The sequence below is a fragment of the Sapajus apella genome, unplaced genomic scaffold (genome assembly GCF_009761245.1).
Source record: "Sapajus apella isolate SASKATOON/1434 unplaced genomic scaffold, GSC_monkey_1.0 scaffold6, whole genome shotgun sequence".
NCBI lineage: Eukaryota > Metazoa > Chordata > Mammalia > Primates > Cebidae > Sapajus > Sapajus apella.
Genome location: NW_022436946.1, coordinates 61,361,620 through 61,379,459, shown reverse-complemented (window position 1 = coordinate 61,379,459; position 17,840 = coordinate 61,361,620). Strand labels below are relative to the sequence as shown.

At 38.9% G+C, this 17,840-nt stretch overlaps 1 protein-coding gene across 1 annotated transcript; it reads left to right on the top strand.

Moving 5' to 3' along the window:
- The first annotated feature begins 5,645 nt into the window (after positions 1-5,645).
- Positions 5,646-17,807, top strand: SMIM8 (small integral membrane protein 8). Its single transcript, XM_032275304.1, has 3 exons — positions 5,646-6,584; positions 12,634-12,793; positions 15,674-17,807. Exons 1-3 carry the CDS (start codon positions 6,517-6,519, stop codon positions 15,830-15,832), a joined length of 387 nt encoding a protein of 128 aa, XP_032131195.1. The 5' UTR covers positions 5,646-6,516; the 3' UTR covers positions 15,833-17,807.
- Positions 17,808-17,840: the final 33 nt, after the last annotated feature.

Sequence of the window (17,840 nt, the reverse complement as noted above, 5' to 3'; positions counted from 1 at the left end):
AGTTCATGAATATGCAGAGTTTGGCTGATCTGGGCAGGCTTGACTGACCTCACTCAGGGAGTGCACACCTGTCTGGTCAATCTAGAGTGGCCTCAGTTGGAATGATCAGGGTCACTTGGCTTTGCTCTGCATGTTTTTCATCTCCAATAGGCTAGCTGGAGTATGTTTACCAGTTCAGGTACATTTCCAGCTTATTTTGTGTCACATTTGCTAGTATCATATTAGCAAAAATAAATCACAAGCGTGACCCCCCAGAGTCAGAATGGGAGAGCATGGATGAGGTGGGGGCACAGGGAGGGGTGAATAATTAGGAAGATTTTTTCAAATTACCACAACATGTTTAATTTTTTTATTTGTCAACTAATAATTCATTCAAGGGAATCAGATATCCTTGGCCCACATTGATTATATCAACTACTTTGGCTTGGCTTTCTGCTAGGAAAAAAAGAAGCACCAGCATTTATGTCATTTTTTAAAAAAGAAGACCTGCATTTGATAAAATACCAGTAATGTATGATTTTTATTAAATATTATCAATCAACTATTATTGCCTGAGTTTTAAAAAGCACTAGTGTCATCAGTGATCCCTTGAGAAGGCTTCCAGACCACCAGTATTTTTCCCAGAGCACACTTTAGGAACCCCAGATTAAAATAGATGCCATGGTCCCTTTGAATGTGTGTTCACGCAGATTAATCTTCGCTTAATGCAATCCCTTCAAATACGAAATCTCCTGGAAATATTATTAAATATTGATGGCCCTGCTCAAAATGAAGTTTACAAAAGCTAAATCAGATTAGCATCACTCTTCAAAGTAATTTCTTAAAAGCATAAAATGGAATGAATTGTAAACAAAAATGACTAAACAGGTCATGTCATTCACATTATATTCATATCCGTGAAATAGGCAAGGCCTTCAGGCTTTTCTCTGTTATCTTTGCCTAGAGCTTGTGCTCTATTCTTACACATCCTTTTTTTTTAAATTGTTGTTTGTTTAGTCTAAACACATTCAAAATGGAAACTCAAAGAATACTTTCCACCTGAAACAATTAAACTAGATTCTACTCGCATATAATGCTTAACACATTACAGCAATAAAGATGGCAATCCATTGTCTTCTATACCTACTAAAGCCAAGATGGTAAACCCAATTTTGTTGCAATAGTGTGTTTCTGGTATTCTTTCATCTGATCACTCTATTGATCATAACAATAAAAGTACTTTGTTTCCACAGTGATATTTGACATGTTACAGATTACTGAGAACGCTAAGGGATAAGAAAAAAGTTTGGGTCTGCTGAGTAGTGTTTTGTAGCCCTGCAATTCTTTTTAGCTACTGCAGTAACAGCTTTTTAATTGAAATTTAACTTATTTTGTCAGCAGCTTGCCTTTTAATACAAGATGTCAATGAGCTTTTAAAAATTAAACCTCAAGCCACATATATACCCAAAAGAAGGGAAATCAACACATCAAAAAGATTTCTGCTCTCCCATGTTTACTGCAGCACTATTCACAATAACCAAATTTAGATGCAGTCTAAGTGTCCATCAACAGATAAATGGATAAAGAAAAAATGTGGTACATATCTACAACAGAGTACTGTTCAGACATAAAAAACAATTTGCAGCAACATAGATGGAACTTGAGGATATTATTTTCAGTGAAATAATGTAGACACAGAAAGACAATGTTGCATTTCTTACTTATTTGTAGGAGAGAAAAATTAAACCAAAGAACTCATGGAGATAGAGTAGAATGACGGTTACCAGACACTAGGAAGGGTAGTGAGGGTGGGGTAAGTGGGAAATGGGGATTTTTAGTGGGTACAAAGGTATACTTAGATAAAATGAGTAAGATCTAGTATTTGATAGCACAACAGGGTAACTACAGACAGCAATAATTGATTATACATTTAAAAATAACTAAGAGTAGGCTGGGCACAGTGGCTCACACCTGTAATCCCAGCAGTTTGGGAGGTCAAGGTGGGCGGATCATGAAGTCAGAAGATTGAGACCATCCTCGGCAACATGGTGAAACTCCATCTCTACTAAAAATACAAAAATTAGCTGGGCGTAATGGTGCAATGCCTCTAATTCCAGCTACTCGGGAAGCTGAGGCAGGAGAATTGCTTGAATCAGGGAGTCGGAGGTTGCAGTGAGCCAAGATCGGGCCATTGCACTCCAGCCTAGCAACAGAGCGAGACTCCATCTCAAATAAATAAAAATTTAAGCTGGGCGCGGTGGCTCAAGCATATAATCCCAGCACTTTGGGAGGCCGAGGCGGGTGGATCACGAGGTCAGGAGATCGAGGCCATCCTGGTCAACATGGGGAAACCCCGTCTCTACTAAAAATGCAAAACATTAGCTGGGCATGGTGGCGCGTGCCTGTAATCCCAGCTACTCAGGAGGCTGAGGCAGGAGAATTGCCTGAACCCAGGAGGCAAAGGTTGTGGTGAGCCGAGATCACGCCATTGCACTCCAGCCTGGGTAACAAGAGCGAAACTCCGTCTCGAAAAAAAAAAAAAAAAAAAAAATTAAAAAAAACTAAGCATATAATTGGAATGTTTGTATCATGAATGGTAAATGCTCAATGTGGTGAATACTCCATTTATTTACCCTGATGTGATTACTGTGCATTGTATGCTTGTATCAAAATATCTCATGTACCCCATAAATATATACACATAAATATTAAAATTAAAAAAAAACTCAAATCAAATGTGAAGTTAATTTGGCTGGAGAGAACAAGTTTTAAATTCAGAACCTATCTGCCAAAGCTTTATATAAACCCATGCCAAAATATGGGTACCTTCTATTCCAACTGTTCTGTTTGTTTTAATATAACTTGTGTAAACCAAAATGTATATGAGACTCAATTAATTTAGGGGTTTATTTCACCAGTGTTAAGGACCATGGCGTGTGACACAGCCTCAGGCGGTCCTGAGAACATGTGCCCAAGATGGTTGGGCTACAGCTTGATTTTACACATTTTAGAGAAATGGAAGTTACAGGCAAAGACATATATCAATACATGTCAGGTATACATTGGTTTGTCCCATCTCAAAGCAGTGTGGGGGTGGGTTTCCAGATCACAGGCGAATTCAAAGATCTTCACGTTGTCAGTTCGTTGAAAGGGTTAAGCTCTGCCTGAAGATGTGAAGCCAGCTTGAGTTAAGGTAAGCAGGGTGTTGTGGCAGCCAGGTTCTCATGTGGATGAAGCCTCCAGGTAGCTGGCTTCAGAGAATACACGTGAATGTCTCTTATCAAACCTTAAAAGATGTCAAACTCTCTGGAAAAGATTTAGTAAGGGAAGGAGATTCTCTATGGAATGTAAATTTTCCCCACAAGAGACAGCATTGCAAGTCCATTTCAAAATATGTCAAATAAATATATTTTGGGGTAACATTTTTATTTCTTTCAGGGCCCACTATGTGTCACATGATGTTATTCCTGAGTCAGGTTGGAATTTCTTATTGCTACAGTCTATTTTGTCAGTCTTAAGATCTCCATTTTAGTGTTAATGCTGTGTGTCTAAACTCCAATGGGAGGAGGGTATAATGAGGCATGTCCAACCACCCCCCACCCCACTTCCTATCAGGGCCTGAACTCGTTTTTCAGGGTTTTTTGACATTACCTTGGCCAAGACAAAGGTCCATTCCTTTCCGGAGGGTGGGTGGGTGGTGGTAGTGTTTAGAATTTTATTTTTGGTTTTTGTATTAGTTCATCTCACACTGCTATAAATAACTACCTGAGTCTGGGTAAGGTATAAAGAAAAGAGGTTTAATTAACTCACAATTCCACAGGCTGTACAGGAGGTATGGCTCCAGAGGTCTCAGGAAACTTACAACCTTGTTGGAAGGGGAAGCAAGTATGTCTTACCATGGCACCAGAGAGAGAGTGTGAAGGAGGAAGTGCTACACATTTTTAAACAAATAGATTTTCTGAGAACCCCATCATGGGAACAGCAACTGGGAAGTCTGCCCCATGATTCAATGACCTTTCACCAGGCCCCTCCTTCAACATAAGGGACTGTTATTTCATAGGACATTTGGGTAGGGACACAGAGCCAAACCATATCCATTTTCACGTGTATCCCAACAAACGTGTATCTCAGCAAAGGATGTGCAAACCAGCATTCATATGTCTGTTCTTGTCTCAACTGCACCTGCATGCTACATCCTGCACCTTGGACTCTCAAGTCCCTAATGGAATGGCAGAGTATTAACTCTACACTTAAATGACTGTGCCCCTAAAATAGGGGTAGGAGGAGATCAGAACTAGCTTTCTTTCCCAAATTGTAATGCTTTCCGCTTTCATGAAATAGACATACTTCTAGATGTCTCCTTTTATTTATACAAACATACACACGAAACTGAAAGGTAATTTGAAGTTGGGAGATGGAAAACTAAAGGTCAAAAAAGGAAGAAAGCAGAAACGCCCCTTGCAAACTCCAGCCCGCAGGCTCCAAGGACTGGCGCGAGGTCCTCCCCACCTGTGGGGCAAGCGCTGGGCTGGTCCCCGCATTCCCGCGCCGCTGCGCCGCAGCCTCCGGAAGGTAGGGGACGCTGTGGCGCCGCGCCGGGCGCGCTCCGCCGCTCTCTCTCGCAGGCGGGAAGGCGAGGCGACGCGGAGCTGGGCGGGGTGACTCGGGGCTGTGAGGAGGTGACCCCGCGAAAGGTAAGCGGCGGCGTCGGCGGTGCTCGGTGGCGGGGCGCCGGACTGCAGGGGACGGGGCGGTCGTACCACCACGTCTCTGGCCTTCCCGGCCGCCCTGCTGGCCTCCCTCACAGGGAGGGAGCGTCCTCTCAGGCAGCCCAAATCTTTGCCTTTCCGTGGACACCCTGAACCCGCACCCCAAGTCGTGGAGCTCTCTGGCCCCACGGAGCCCATTTCCGGGACTCACTTTTCGGACGCCAGGCTGTTCGGCGCTTCATCCATGGACACCCCCATTGTGAGAACTCTCTCTGTCCTCCAAGTTCTTAGTGTCCCGGTTCACCACACTCACATTTAGGGGAACAGGTGGTGTTTTCAGGGGACGCCCCTTTTCTTTTGTCACTGTGTGGACATTCGTGCTTTTTCAGCCCTGCAACGCAATGTGCAGAAATGAACTGAATGAAGTTTCTTCTGGAGGCTTCCAGTGCGTCTGTCTTTGAGTAGGCCTTCGGTAGCCAACCGTAGCCCATGACATTGGGGGAAGCCAGGTAAGACTCAGATTGTCCGTCCTCAGGTTGTCGGCAGCAAGGGCTTTCCCTTTTTTTTTCGGGGAAAGTAGTATATACCAGAGGTAGAAAGATACTTTTTGTTGTTGTTTGTTTTGTTTTATTTAAAGTAGAGTCTCTCTGTTGCCAGGCTGGGGTGCAGTGGCGCGATCGCGGCTCACTGTAACCTCCACCTTACAGGTTCAAGCGATTCTCGTGCCTCAGCCTCCTGAGGAGCTGGGATTATAGGCGCCCGCCACTACACCCAGTTAATTTTTGTATTTTTAGTACAGATGGGGTTTCACCGTGTTGGCCAGGCTGATTTCGAACTCCTGAACTCAAGTGATCCACCCAGGCGTGAGCCACTCCGCCCAGCGGGAAAGATACATTTTTTTAAAAGTATATTTTATTGTAAAAACAGCATATATATAATTCATTTTTAAAGCTTAAGTGATTATAATTTTGTTTCTTGAATCTTGTAATATACATACAAAGGCCTTTTATCAATTTAGGAGTAAGATGGGGTGAGGTGGTGAAATATTGGTGGGCTGGAAATTGGGAGACCTAGATGATCACAGCCTTCTTGGGTCTGGGTTTCTCAAAAGGGGGTTCAGAAGGGGGAGGTAGACTAAATGGTGAGGATGACAGTAGCTACCATTCATTGAACATCTGCATCCTTTGAAATGTGTCATCTTATTTGATGCATACATTTAGTACCTATCCATCCAGTAGATAGTATTGCCCCTTTTATAAAGTGGAAACTGAGAATCAGAGTCGTCACTCAAAGACACACAGCTTATAAGTAGCAAAGTGAGAATTTGAAGCTATACTAGATTCCCTCGAGCCATAAAGTCCTCTGATTCTATCCCAAACTTGTTTGAATTAATTTAAATTATTTTTAAGGTTTTCTGCCCCAGGTCTTAAGTATTCAAGTTAATTTCTTAAATATTAAGACTTCAAGTTAGTTTCTTAAGTATTAAGATAATGTGGTGGCATGTGAAACCAGAAGTGTAAGTGTATTATACTTTTATTAAAATATTTTGCCCATTTAATAATTCTCTGAGTCTTTTAAATGAAACGCTTTCATTATTGATAAGATTCCTGCTCGTTACCATTTTATGATTCTGGTCATTTTGTTTTATCTTCTAATGAGGTGCTTATTTCTAAAATGTATATTTGAAGATGAAGTGTTTTCCTTAAAGTAATGCTTATATTCTTTATTCCTTGGTCTAATTTACATGTACAATATATGAATAGGTAGTCATGTGTCTGAAATAACCCCCAAGCAATAATTTTACTAAAGTAGGGAAAATCATTCAGAAATGACTAGTCCTGACTCTTGGAGTAGGACCATCTGTACAGCCTCTCAGGTTGTGTTACTAATTTCAAGGTAAAGATGTAAATGACTCTCATGGAGTTGGGTGAATGGACACTCCTTTATCTTGGCTTCTTTTTCCATTGCATGCTTCCATCACAGGAGGATGGACAGAAGAAAAAGGTAAAAAACCTTTTACCGGGGAGAAACAAATGAAGTAAATACAGCTTAGTTTAGACCTTTTTTGTAGGCAGGTGTGAAATGTTCTTTTTTTTTTTTTTAAGAAAAGATAAATGGAAAAGAAAAGAAAAGAAAAATAACAGTTTCCTAATTATGCGTAAAGAAGGGAACAAGAAGTGGGTGATGGAAAAATGAAGAAGTAAGAGTGGGGCACCTGGGCAGATTGCACAGCCCCGGGTGCCTGATTAATTATTTCGCAGGTAGGCCAGCACACAAATGAATCACAAAATTACTTAGCCAAGAGCAGTGTAATGCCAGGTTCCCATCATTCCTGCTAATCTGTGTGTATGTACGTTTTATGTGATTACTGTTTTAACACAGTAAATGAGGTTTTTAAATCCAGCTTAAAAATAAATAGATCTGCAAAGTGATAATAAATAGAGATTGGCCAATATCATCGGTAAATAAATGAGTGACAGCTGCAGTGGAAACAAAAAGAGTAAGGGAAGAAGGTGGAGAAACTAGTGGGAAGACTAAGAAAGTTCTGATGGAAGTGTGCTAGACATTAACTGGTTTTGTATTAGGTATAGTTCACATGAGTGGTAATGTCAGAATAAGTTATTGCCATACTTTGACCTTATGAGTAGTTCTGCGGCTTTTAAAAATGGAACTTATATTAGTTCTGTACATGAAAATAGCTAGTCAGCTTTAACTTCAAGATTAAAAGTTTGCTTGTTAAAATACAGATTTGTTTTTCTGAAAAAAAATTTACACATCTATGAAGAAATGACTAAGGTTTTGCATTCTGCCGGTTTTATTTATTCAACTGGCACATCTTGAATTTCTGCCTCAGCCATGCCTGTACACCTCTGTAAGCCGGCATGTGAAGAAACACAGAAGATTTTTCTCCTATTTAAAGAGGACGGTTTTTTGTTTGTTTGTTTTTTAAGTATAGTTACATATAACAAATTCTTGGCTGCTAAGACCCTTTTGGTCTCAGTAACCTGTATTTTTTTTAACAAAGTACAGATACTTGTTAAAAATTCTTAGTTTGATAGATGGCATAAATAAGTTCATGCAATTTTGGGAGAAACGTTGTAACATCAGTGACTGTGGCTCATAAAGGAGAAGCAGCAATAAAACTGAGCTGTTTTATCCCACTTCTAATAAAAGAATGATAAATAATAGAAAATGTTGTTCTCATACTTTCCAGGAAGTGTCAATAACAGTGAAATTGTGGTATATTAAATCTTTTAAAATATACATGTGAGTTTCCAGTCCAAATATTCTGTCATTTCTAGCAAAGAGTCGAATATAAACAGTGAATTATTAAGGTAAATGTGGGTGTCCGGGAGTCGCAATATAACAAGTACTACCCTGATTACTTATTTTATTGATTCATTACAAAAGAAATATAGGTTCTGTCAAGGAAAAAAGGAGATAAAGCAATCTTACAATTAAAATTAAGTCATCACAATTAGTGTTAGAATACTGTATAACTATATAGTTTTTTACAGACATATTTCATATAGGTTGAATTTCATAACAGCATCACTGCATCCATTTAATTATAAAATAGTGACATTTTTGTTAGCTGTAACTAGCCTTTGTCTCTTTCTCGCCTCCCCCCATACACACACACACACGAATGGCAGCAGATCCCTCATGAATAGATTAATGCCCTCCCTGGGGGGATGATTAACTCACTCCACACCTGAAATCCAAAATTATATACAGTATATAATTTTATATACTCCAGGTAAGTATATAAAGTATATAGAGTAATAATATATAATGTAAATTACATATTACAAGAAATCGTTGTTTAATATATAATTTATTATATTAATTATGTATACTATAAAAATTTAATATATAATTATATATAACATAATTTTATATGATTTTGGACATCAGTTGTAGAGTGAGTTCATCAATCCTCAATTCATGGTACATTATCATCCACACAAAGTATATGTGATAAACTATGCTCTGAGGAACTATGGTTCTGCAGGCTGTACAGGAAGCATGGTGTCAGCATCTGTTTCTGGTGAGGGGCTCAGGTGGAAGGTCGAAGTGATCAGGTATGCGCAGCGATCACATGGTAAGAGAGAGGAAGCTAGAAAGAGAGGGCGGTGACTCTTTTTAACAACCAGTTCTCCAGGGAACTGATAGAGTGAGAACTCACTTGATCGCCTCCCTCCTTCAGGGAGGCTGTTCGTTTATTCATGAAGGATCCACCTTCATGGCCCAAACACCTCCCACTAGGCCTTACCTCCAACACTGGAGATCAAATTTGGCGTGAGGTTTGGGAGACAAATATCCAAACTATAGCACCCACATTTATACTCAAACAAGTTTTTAGCACAGGGAGAAGCATCACTGACACCTGGTGTAGGCACCTGGTGGCCAACATTTGTTACTTAAATTCTAAATATATGTACAAACCCATCATGATTTATAAATACCATCATGGCTAAGAGAAGAAAGATGAATCACCAGTAGTACTTATTAGAAGAAAAAAATGATGGTAGTAGAAGCAGCAGATTGCTGCCACAAGACAGGAGAAATAGCAAAGGAATTTAACACCACTACGCCTCCTGTTCACAGTTTTAAAAAATTGAGCCAAGATTGAAGAGAACATTTAAAGAGGGTGTCTAGGACTAAAGCAAAAGTGAATGTGAGGTCTCTTTTGTCACTGTTTTTGCATGGTATTGGGTTCATGCAAGAAATGGGCACGTAACTATGCTGTAGAAAGCATTGGATTTTTGCCAACCTTGGGCATTGCATTAGTCTGTTCTTGCATCACTATAAGAAATACCTGATGCTGGGTAATGTATAAAGAAAAGAGATTTAATTGGCTTAACAGTTCAGCAGGCTGTGCAGGAAGCATGGTGCCAACATCTGCCCCCAGTGAGGGCTTCAAGAAGCTTTCAGTTCTGGAAGATGAAGTGGGAACAGGCATGTCACATGGTGAGACAGGAAGCAAGAGGGGAGGGAGGAAGTGCCATACTCTTAAACAACCAGATCTCACGTGAACTCAGAGTGAGAACTCTCTCATTACCACAAGGATGGCACCAAGCCACTCATGAGGGATCTGCCCCCATGATCCAGATACTTCCCATCAGATTCCACCTTCAACCCTGGGGATTACAGTTCAACACTGGGGATTACAGTTCAGCTTGAGATTTGGTGGGGACAAACATCCAGACCTTATCAGGCATGATGAGTTTCAAGCAAGTGCAGGCTGCCTGAACAAACTTCAGGTGTATTCTGGAATCTTTTTGACAAGTTGCCTGTAGTGAAGAAAACACTGTTTCAGTAGAGAAAATTATTAACTTATGTGCAGGAGAAATTTTAAGACAAAAACAAATTGCTGGTTATAGCTCGAATGGCTTGTTTGTTTGTTTCTTTTTGGATACAGGGTCTAGCTATGTTGCCCAGGCTGATCTCAAACTCTGGGTTCAAGCAGTTCTTCTACCTCTGCCTCCCAAAACACTGATTACAGGTGTGAGCCACCTTGCCCAGCCTGAATGGAGTTTTAAATGCTAATGAAATAGGTGTCCTTGTTACCTTATCATATGCTTCCTGCCAAAGGTAGACTTTGCAAAGGAAATAAACAGAGATTGATGATTGGTGTATTCTACTGTAATGCATTCTGGAACAATCGTCTTTGGCAAGTTAGCTAACTCTCAGTGCTTCAGAAATGTTCCCCTGTGATTACCAAGCCAATACACATGCCTGAATAAGGAGAAATGTGTTACTGAATGGCTGATAAAGATTGACAAGGGAGTGCAAGGAGCAATACACGGTATCCTCTTGCTGACAGACAATTGCTCTGCCCACAACATACTCCCACCCTTGGATCATGTATGGGTTGAGTTTTTCCCATTGAACTACATAGCCATTGAATCAGGATAAAATTGGCACAGTGAAAGCTCACTTCTGAAAGCAGTTGCTGGAACAACTCTTTCTAAATGTAGAGGATGAAGAGAAAACAGAGAAAAGCAATTTGAATAAGCTATTGACATGATTGTGGAGACCTGATGATCTATGAAGTTATCTTCAGTCATGAAGTGTTAGCAGAAAACAGGCATGATTCCTGTGGAATCCCCTGAGGTCTTCCTGGAAGAAGACTGCAGCCAAACGTGGTGTTTGAACCAATCTAGCACTCAACTGCTACTGTCATTGATGTCCCAGTTTGATTTTGAAGACAATGTGGCTACAGATAGTAATTTAACTATTTCCCAAGTTATCAAATCCTGAAGTTGCTACAGGAGTGCTAACTGATGTAAAAATTGAACCAGAAAGCCATGGTGATATCAATGAAGAAGGCAACAATGATGAGCATAATATGCATGAGGAATAAGTGAGAGAACCAGCAACAGTGAACATTTCTGAAGTTTTTGGAAGTGTAGAAAGTGTCTAGAGCATTCCTTTTTCTTCAAGCAGATGTTCCTCTTTAGGTACATACCCAGTTAAGTAGTATAGATGTATATTTAGTGACTACTGTAACACAAAGGATTTTGAAAAAGCAAGCTCCTAGTTTTTTCCTTAACTAAAAAGTTGTGTAAATATTGATTTTATAAAGTCTATAAAATAGTAAGCTTAATGAATACTTGTACTAGCCAGGTGTCGTGGCTCATGCCTATAATCCCTGCACTTTGGGAGACAGAGGCAGGATTGCTTTGTGGCCAGGAGTTTGAGACCAGCCTGAGCAACATAGCAAGACCCTGCCCCTACACGCGTGCGCGCGCGCACACACACACACACACGCACACACACACACACACACAATATAGTTACCTAGGTGTGGTGGTGCATGCTTGTAGTCCTAGCTACCTAGGAGGCTGAGGTGGGAGGATTACTTGAGCCCAGGAGTTCAAGGCTGCAGGTTGCAGTGAGTTATGTTTGTGGCACTGCACCTGCCTTCCAGTCTAGGCAATCGAGTAAGACTGTCTCAAAAAAAGAAAAAAAGAATACTTGTACAGACAAAGCCCCAATGTGTGTCTAAATATGAATGTTTGGCTCTTTTATAACATTTACTATATAGTGAGTTGCAGCATTTCTCCTAAAATAATTTTACTATATTGTTATTAATGTCCATCTTTGGAAGCTTGCTATCTCTACCTCCTCTCTTTCAACCCTCACCTCTCATCCCAGCATTAGATGGCAGAGATGATAAGAATAAGCTTTTGCCTAATAATACCTAGAAGAGAAAAATACTTTCAAACTACTGACATTTCAGCTAGGAAAACCAGAAGTCAGAAGACACACCTGGATTTAATAGGATAGATTTAGAGTAACTAAGATAGAAAAGGATATTCAGATTAAGGAGATAGCAGGCCATGTCCTACCCAGAAAGTTGTTGATTGGCAAAGGAGGAGTGAGTACAAACAGCCCCTTATCCTCACTGCTTGGGAAAATGAGTTTGTAGGTGGGCTAGTGGAGGAAGAAAGAGGAGCAGTGGGGGAAACTGGCCAGGAGTGAATCTGTAGGAGAAGATAATGAGCAAAGGAATGCTGGTCTTTTCTTCAGGTTGGTGTTCTGGAGGGGCTGTTGAAAGGTGAGGAAGCGGGAAAACAAGGAAATGAAGGGAATGGATAACCTACTGGCCTCACCTACTCTTAATCCTGGTTTCATGTGATATGATGTGACTCAGTCCAGTTGAAAAGTAGGAAAACAACATTTGCCCACCTCTTTTGAGATGAAAATTAAAATAATGAATGAAATTATCAAATTAAAGCACCATTTACAAAGTGCATTATACGAAGTAATAAGATAATTGACAATCACATTTGGTATGTGTCTGGGTTAGAATTCAAATAAATAATTTAAGAATGACTTTTTATTCCCTGCAACATGCATGATTAAAAAATGACTTTTTAAATAAATTTATTAGAGAAGCACAGTTATGAAGGGAAAAAACATGTTTTGTTTTTAGGTATAATAAATCATCATTGATCAAGATGTCTTCAGCACCTGAGCCTCCAACATTCAAAAGAGAAGCACCCAAAGGGAAAGACTTTGAAAGCCCAGGGCTTAGAGGGGTGCGCACAACAACCTTATTTCGTGCTGTGAATCCAGAGCTCTTCATTAAACCTGTAAGAAATACATCCAAGATAAGGCTTTATGTTTAATTCAACCAGACTGTCAGAAATAGAAAGTTCTAGTTTTCTTGTAATTGGTTTTATCCTGGAAATTTTATGTTGACAAATAAGACTTCTCTGTGACTAAAAGCAGGTGGAATGATGATTGAAAATGTTGTTTCACATATAAATACAAATATAAAAGTAAATATTTTAAGGGCATTTGAAAGTAAATATTTTGAGGATATTTGAAGAAAATGGTTGTACTTTAGTGGATCGGCTTCTAAAACTATCTAAAGTACTATTTTATTAGTTGCATTAATTTGAAGACAACTTTTGTTGTTTGATTAGTTACTATAAGGTAAATAAGACCTTCTGTTTAAGCAAGGAAACCAAAATGAAAATATGACCATTCTTACAGACTGTAATTCCAGTCGGTAGGTAATGTTTTTATCTAAGCAATATTACAGATACTTTGTGAAAAATTCCAAAACATTTGATTTGATGAAATTCATGTATTTATTTCCTTATTAGAGGTTCTGTCACCCAGGCTGTAATACAGTGGTGCAATTATAGCTCACTGCAGCTTCAAACTCCTGGGCTTAGGTGATCCTCACACCTCTGCCTCCAGAATAGCTGGGACTACAGGTGCACACTGTCATGCCTGGCTCATTTTTAAAATTTTTTGTAGAGATGGAGTCTCACTATGTTTCCCAAGCTGGTTTTCGACTCCTGGCTTTAAGCGATTCTCCCACCTCAGCCTCCCAAATTGTTGGGATTACAGGCACAAGCCACCATGCCCATCTGGCTGAAGTTTATTTTTAAATAAATGTAAATACTATTTTAAAATAAACATAAAATCAAATTAAAATATAAATATTTAAGTGTGTTGAATCTGATTAGAATTTTATTAACATAGTTAGCAGTGTAAACTGTTTTAAAGCTAAATAGGTCAACTTAATCAGATCATTAAATCAAGGTAAAATATTTTAAAAGCTTTGAACTAACGTGTTCTTTTAATTGCTAAAAGCATTTCAAGAATTGTACATTTAAACTGCTTAGTCTGTGTTCTTTCTTAGGTGTTCATCTAAGTGAAAAAGTTTGACCCTTATTCTTCTGTGATTAAGATTTGAAATAGAAATGTCACTTAAAGGAAGAAACTGAGGCAAATTAATATAGGTAGAAAGTTTATTTGGGCCAACATTGAGGACTGCAGCCTGGGAAACACTTCATAGTAACCTTGGGAAGTGCTCTGGAGAACAAAGGAGAGGCTGGAGTTTTTAAGAAAAAAGATGAATTAGGAGAGGGGGCAAGTACAAAAGTTGCTTTTCAGTAATTTTCATTGGTTTACAGAAATGATATTGATTAGTAATGACTATGCATTGTTGAACTATAGGATATAAGTTATGATGTCTAGTGGATGGCATTGTAAGGTTAATGCATAACTATTGGTGGTGTCAGTCCAGAACCCACATAGCAAGCGCTTCAGAATTATTACTTATCTCAAGACGTAATTACTATCTCATTCCAGTGCCTCTCTGGGCCCGGTAATTTAAAGGGAGCTTACATTCCTCTGTTAAAGAGTTTCTTTTCTTTCTCAGTAGTGGTACAGCAGGTATGGTGACAGAAGCAGAAACTATTATTTGTATCACTACTGTGCATTTACATTGACCTAAGAAAGGCAAATTCTTGAGTGTGAACATGTGAAGAAAAGGGTCTAAGGTACAGTTTCAGGAATAACAAAGTTAATACATAAAATACTTCTCTGGAGTTGAGTTGTGAATATCTTTTCTATATTTAAAAGCTTTTTTTTTTTTTTTTTTTTTTGTTCTGGGCATCATGACTCATGCCTGCAATCCCAATACTTTGGGAGGCTGAGGTAGAGGGATATCTTGAGGCCAGGAGTTCAACATAATGGTACTCTATCTCTACAAAAAAATTTAAAATTAGACCGGCCACAGTGGCTCACACCTGTTAATCCCAGCAATTTGGGAGGCCGAAGCGGGCAGATCACTTGAAGTCAGGAGTTCGAAACCAGCCTGGCCAACATGGTGAAACCTTGTATTTATTAAAAATACAAAAAATTAGCCAGGCATGGTGGTGCACACATGTAGTCCCAGCTACTTGGGAGCCTGAGGTAGGAAAATCACTTGAGCCCAGGAGTTTGAGACTGTAGTAACCTGTGATTGCACCACTGCACTCCAGCCTGGACATCAGAGTGAGATCCTGTCTCTTAAAAACAACAACAACAACAACAACAACACAGCTTTACTGTGTGTGGGTTTTAAACTGAAAGCACCACTTTGCCTCTTAGGGCCTTGGATTGTCCAAGAGTAAATCAAGGTTAACAGCGTAATATCTGTTCCAATCACTAAATTTCTTGAGGTAATAGAGTAGGTTCCCGGTGAAGAGTGTATACGTCATCATTATTTCTGTGCCTAATATATAAGAGGATTTTTGCCAGTTATTCATGACTTGGGCAAGAAGAATAGCATGTGTACTTCATTCCTCACTTCCTAATAAAATGAGGTTTGCAAATGAGAGACTTGGTCCCAGGACCCAGGAGGTTAAGCAGCTCCTCCACTTCAACACTGAAAACTCAGAAGTTCCCTGACAGTTCTGGCCCAGTCCTTTCCCAGCTGTCACCTTCCTGAAGGCAGAGGTCTGAGATGTTCAGGGTGTAGATGGGAGGAAGACTGGAGAGGAGAAGCAAGAGTCTTCTATAATCTCTAGGTAATCAGTAGTTTAGCTAATTGAATAAAGAACGGAATAAATTGCCATGGTTATGCTAGTGTTGTAATAAAGATGTGGCACTTCAGGAGGAAAGTGCAACTATTTGAGTCTCCTCAAATTGTTAGCCTTAATAAAGCTTTATAATTTTTTTTTCTTTGACAGAACAAACCTGTAATGGCTTTTGGATTGGTAACTCTTTCACTTTGCGTGGCATATATTGGTTATCTACATGCAACACAAGGGAATAAAAAGGACCTCTATGAAGCTATTGATAGTGAGGGGCACAGTTACATGAGGCGGAAAACATCTAAATGGGATTAGTAATGCTGGTTACTGCAGATGGACCTTTTTTAAGGACTCTGAAATCTTCAACTGAAAGACTGTGAGTGTGCAGTGTCATGTTCCTTGTTCTAGAATATGCTAATGAAGAGAGAAGATAGCAATTGCAACCATACAACTGTCATAAATTTTGTCCTTTCACAGCTGCAGCCATTATCTCATTCTTTTTTCACAGAGTGAGCTTCATAATATTTTTCTTTCCTTAAATCCTCTTATAAAAGTGCCATGAGAATAGAAGTTGTTTTTGTTAATTATTAAATTCTGTATAATGAAAGTACCATGCTGTTAAATTTGCATGATGTTTTAAATATTTTAAGTTAATTACACTGGTGCAGCTGTCATGAGAGTTTAGTTGTATTTTGCTATTTGCAAAATAACCATGTTCTTCCTGGCATAGAACTTACATTTTTAAAGAAAGAGAAATAGAAATTTTAAAGCCTGAAGTCAGTATTAAAAATATGAGATATGAAAAACTGAGTTGGCTCTGACAAGTAGGTTTTATAGTGTCACAAATGGTTCATATATTTCAGTTTCCATTTTAGCTATTTTTGGTCCAGAATTTTATTTTAATTAAAAAGATCCTTCCACTCAGCTACTAAAATAAAGTTTAAATAAAATAATATCCCAGAGTAATTGGAGTTTTTCTTTAAAAAAAAAAAAAATATGTTATAATGAGGTATGATGTTTTTGACCGCGACTAAATATTACCTGTTATAAACATAAAACCAAGTGTACTTACAGTTAATTTAAAAACTAGAACTACTCAATAGATAAGGTCTCCTTATTGCACCAGGTTTACCCTACAAATTTTTTTTTTCTTTTGAGGTTTATATGCCAGCAGACCTTTTTGTTTTTTTCTTTTCAGAATGTTTCTTATTCTCTGAAGCATTCTTTTATGGAAGTGGGGACAGAAATGAGGCTACAAATGAGTCTAAACAAAGCCCAGCCCCATAATCAGCACCCACTGGAGGCAGGCAGTAGAAAGGCCTTGGCTGTCCTGACACCTGGCCCAGGGACCTAGGACAGAGGTCAAGGCTGGGCCCCTATGTCTGGCCAGATTCTGCCTTATACAATTCAAATCTTTCTCACAAGGGTTCTGGACCTGTTTCATTTCTAGATGTATATCTAATTCTCCAAATCGTTGTAATTGGGCCTCAGTAGTAAATCTCACCTCTGAAGTTTTGCTTCAGTTGTTATTAATATTACCAAGTAATAATAACAGCACAGCTAGAGTTTATCAATGCTTTTTTTAATTTGTCATACTTTATTGTGGTTTTGCAAGGTACATGAAAATGTAGTTATGTGTGATTTGTAAATATTAAAGAACTTAACTAATTGAATTTGCATGGAACTAAATCAAATCTTTACTACTGAGCCCCAAATATTTACATATTTATTTGCTATGCCTCTCTGTATAATGTACTTCATATAGTTTAAAATGCACTTCAGTGAAACAAAATGCCTTTTCATTTAAAGATTGTCTTTTGTTTTTGGTTTCCCTATGTATTTTGGTTGTCACAGAACTAGGGTTCTTCTGTTTTTAACTTATGCATTTAATGTTACATTGCTACCTTTTAGAATTTTTAACTATTCAACACAATAAGTTGATGTTTGGTGGCAGAGGAGGTATTAGTTGCGTGAACTGTCAAAAGATTGCAGGGCAGAAGGGAAGCAGAAACTGTACAAGGTACAGACTTAAGTCATGTAACGTGTATGTGAATGAACCAAAGTAACTAGAGTCAGTCAAGGACAGAGCTGTGAAAAGTAGTGTGAGGAGAGAATCATATTGAATTTTAGGAACAATTACCTAACTATGATACTTTTTACAGAGTGGCTACAAGTTGTAGGACAGTCTTTGTGTATGCCAAGTGTCAAAGGCTGCCTGGCTATGTGTTGATATTTTCATCCTTTCTCTGTTGAATTAGGGTATAGCCATCAAAAATAAAACACCTTTAAACAGTCTGAAGATTCTGAACATTGAACTTCACCT

Coding starts and splice junctions, on each gene's coding strand:
- SMIM8 (XM_032275304.1), top strand. CDS start 6,517: ATGACTAGTCCTGACTCTTGGAGTAGGACCATCTGTACAGCCTCTCAG. Junction 6,585..12,633: donor GTTGTGTTACTAATTTCAAG/GTAAAGATGTAA, acceptor TTTTGTTTTTAG/GTATAATAAATCATCATTGA. Junction 12,794..15,673: donor CAGAGCTCTTCATTAAACCT/GTAAGAAATACA, acceptor TTTCTTTGACAG/AACAAACCTGTAATGGCTTT.